The 3,886-nt window shown below is 38.1% G+C and overlaps 1 protein-coding gene across 1 annotated transcript; it reads left to right on the forward strand.

Moving 5' to 3' along the window:
* The first annotated feature begins 2,248 nt into the window (after nucleotides 1-2,248).
* LOC131488590 (olfactory receptor 51F2-like) lies at nucleotides 2,249-3,280 on the forward strand. Its single transcript, XM_058690453.1, has one exon. It carries the CDS (start codon nucleotides 2,336-2,338, stop codon nucleotides 3,278-3,280), a length of 945 nt encoding a protein of 314 aa, XP_058546436.1. The 5' UTR covers nucleotides 2,249-2,335.
* Nucleotides 3,281-3,886: the final 606 nt, after the last annotated feature.

The following is a 3,886-nucleotide window of genomic DNA, read 5'->3' on the forward strand; positions in this document are numbered from 1 at the left end:
TAGTACATTATCAGTGTTGTTACTAAAGAGAAGGCTAGTTTGGATACTTAGATAATCCTTTGGGGGTCTCTTAATTTATTTAACTCTAATACAAAGAACATTAACGCGAGAGCCTGTTTCCTCATCTTTAAAATAAAGAGGTTATTATTTAAAGGTCCTTACAACTTCACACAGAAAAATTTATTTTTATCACCAGGTCTATCTTTGTATAGAAATATATCTGGTAGGATGAATACTAGATTAATCAGAAAAAGTGTTGATCTCTCATTTTAATATATGCCCATATGGTTACATGAACTTTATTACTAATTTGAAGGGGTATCTATCAGGAATCACAATATATGCCTGATATTAAGGGTCTAGGGTTTATTACTATTACCAGATATAATGAATTCATTCATTGAACAGATACTCTTAGAAACTGTTGTGCCAGGCATTTTTCCTGGCTCTGAGATCAGAGGTCTGAAAAAAACTGATAAGGGCCTTGTGTTTTCCTGGGGGTTTATTTTCAGCTTAGTGGCACGCCTCTCCAGTCTCACCAGTAGACTTCTTCTTTTTTGAAAATACTGCTATTCCCCAGGGCTCTTTCCTCTGACCTCCTTCACTGTTCCTATGACTTTAAACCAGCCATCAGTTAGACAATGCAGGAGTCACTTTTTTGGCAAAGCAAGTTAAGTACATATTCTAATTCTTGCATGTAAGTCACAGGTGAAAAAGTGAGATTTGTCTTCCAACTGATGTACAAGCATTGAAACCAACCAATGGATTTTATTTTGTTATACATTGCCCCTCAATTCAGATTTTCTAGACATTATTTTTTTGTGTGTGTGTGAGTTCTGAAGAGCCTTCCTATATTGAACATTTTTCTCTTTTCTTCTCTTCAAATGCCCTCTTCATCACACTTCATGTAATGAATTATCCCCACTCTAGTCACAGCTACTGCCTGTTAATAGAGTCGGAATGAAACTCACCAAGTTGACTTATATACACTTCGATATTTTCTTTCCCAGAGTCTTGGACAGGCCTTCTTGTGGTATCAGATGTAATTCTAATTGCACACGCTGGAATTTTGTAGATATTTAAATATTTGTTGAGTGAATACACACGTGAATGAGTAAAAAAGGAGCACGTACCTTAAAAACCAAGTATTATTTCTGAAGATAAAATAGGGTGTAAGAATACGTAGGACAAGAATCACTATAGAGGAACTTCTTTAATCCTACAGATTTCTTGATGTGGGTGAACATGTCATCATCCTTCACCTGAATGGAGATTAACCCAGATTCATGACAGTTACTAAGGGACCACACCCACCAAAATCTCCATTCATTTTCTTATCCTTTCACAATAATGGAATATTAAGAATCATAATCAGGTAATTCCTCTCTAATTGTTATGTCTTAGCTTGAAATTAGTTCCTTTTTTCTTGTAAGGTTAACTTTGGGCCATATTTCTTCAGGGAGAATTTCCTTTAAACAATATCCGATTCAAGGCTACTACCTATACAATGAAACGCTTTATCAGTTATCACCCATTGCAGTCTATTTGCCAGATTGAATTTGCTCTTCAATAATATTTAGTTTTTATCAATAGCCATTGTGCTATTTAATCAGTGGTATTAGAAGATATTTAATATTGTCTTTATGATCCTCTTTTATTTGGATGCATAAGGACTTATCTTTTTTATTTAATGTTTATTTATTTTTGAGAGAGAGAGAGAGAGAGAGCGCAAGTGGGAGAGGGACATAGAGAGGTGGGCAGAGGATCCAAAGTGGGTTCTGTGCTGACAGCAGTGAGCTCAATGTGGGGCTCGAACCCATAAACTGCAAGACATGAGCTGAAGTCAGGAGCTCAACCAACTGAGCCAACCAGGTGCCATAGGACTTTTAAGCCTTAATGGACCTCTTAAGGGGAAAAGAGAAGTGAAGAAAAGCAGGATGAATTGGCTTTTGTATTGTCCCAGAGTTGCACAGAAATATCCTATCTGTCCATGTACACGGAATCATAAAACTGGAAAATATGTTACTGTTATCTACTCTAACCTCCTTTTTTACACATGTATGTGAAAATGTACTGAAGCCTAGATATAACATGTTACTCTTGCTAAAACCCAGGTGTCCTTGTATATGATTTAGTGTTCTGTCTCTTTCCTTAGTTCACCCAAGATGGACTCCAAATCTAAGAAAAGGATAACTGGGTTTGCACTTCCATTGAAGAACAAGACAAGGCTCACTAGTGATCCTGGATTGTATGATGTGTAGAAGAGAGTGAAAACATTTTCCTTGCCTACTTGTATGGTCCTTTCCTTCAGGGAAATCTGCTTCCTTCACTCATCATGTCATCCTTCAATCAGAGCATTTTCCACCCTGCAGTCTTCTTTCTTACTGGCATCCCTGGCTTTGAAACTTACCATGCCTGGCTCTCCATCCCTTTTTGTTGTCTCTATGCCATTGCCATCTCTGGGAATGGCATGATCCTGTTTGTGATCTTCACTGAGTCGAGCCTCCATGAACCCATGTACTATTTCCTCTCCATGCTATCTTTCACAGACCTAGGACTATGCCTTTCCACATTGGTCACCATGCTGGGTATTTTCTGGTTCAATGTTCGAGAAATTAGTTTTGATGCCTGCATTGGTCAAATGTTCTTTATCCATGGTTTCACATTCATGGAGTCCTCAGTACTCCTGGCAATGGCCTTTGATCGCTTCACTGCCATCTGTAACCCACTGAGATATGCCACAATCTTAACCAATTCAAGGATCATCAAAGTGGGCTTTGCCATTGTTATTAGGGGGACAACGGCTCTAGTGCCTTTACTCCTGCTCCTAAAGCGTCTGTCTTTCTGCCATGGCCATGTTCTGCACCATTCATATTGTTTCCACCCTGATGTGATGACGCTTTCATGCACAGATACCAAGATCAACAGTGCATTTGGTTTGGCCATTGTTATATCTACTGCTGGCCTAGACTCTGTGTTTATCCTCCTTTCCTATGTTCTGATCATCCACTCTGTGCTCTACATGGCCTCCCCAGAGGAGCGGAAAAAGGTCTTTGGTACCTGTGTCTCACACGTAAGTGCTGTTGCCATCTTCTACATTCCCATGATCAGCTTGTCACTGGTGCATAGATTTGGGAAGCAAGCCCCTCCCCTTGTGCACACTCTCATTGCCAATGTTTATCTGCTCATCCCTCCTGTGATGAATCCCATAATCTACAGTGTGAAAACCAAGCAAATTCGTAAGGCAGTGCTCAAAATATTCCTTTCTAAGATGATTTAGGAATTTTTTATTTTATCTTTTCTTCCCATAGTCTCTCTAACTCATATTTGATTATTATATTATTTATTTATTTAAATTAGAGTTAGGTAACCTACAGTGTAGTATTAGTGTTAGGAGTAGAGCCCAGTGATTTATCACTTATATATAACACCTAGTGCTCATACCAACAAGTGCTCTCCTAATACCCATCACCCATTTAGCTCATCTCCCACCAAACTCCCCTCTAGCAACTCTTGGTTTGTTCTCTGTATTTAAGACTCTCTTATGGTTTGCCTCCCTCTCTCTTTTTATCTTATTTCTCCTTCCCTTCCCCTATGTTTATCTATTTTGTTTCTTAAATTCCACATATGAGTGAAATCATATGATATTTGTCTTTCTCTGAATTATTTAGCTTAGCGTAATACACTCCAGTTCCATCCACGTTGTTGTAATGGCAAGATTGGCAAGATTTCATTCTTTTTGACTACTGAGTAATACTTCACTGTGTGTGTGTACATATATATATATATCTATATATATATCTATATATATATATCTATAAAACACCTCTTCTTTATCTATTCATCAGTTGATGGACACTTGGGCTCTTTCCATACTTTGGTTATT

Source organism: Neofelis nebulosa, chromosome 10 (genome assembly GCF_028018385.1).
Source record: "Neofelis nebulosa isolate mNeoNeb1 chromosome 10, mNeoNeb1.pri, whole genome shotgun sequence".
Classification (NCBI taxonomy): Eukaryota; Metazoa; Chordata; class Mammalia; order Carnivora; family Felidae; genus Neofelis; species Neofelis nebulosa.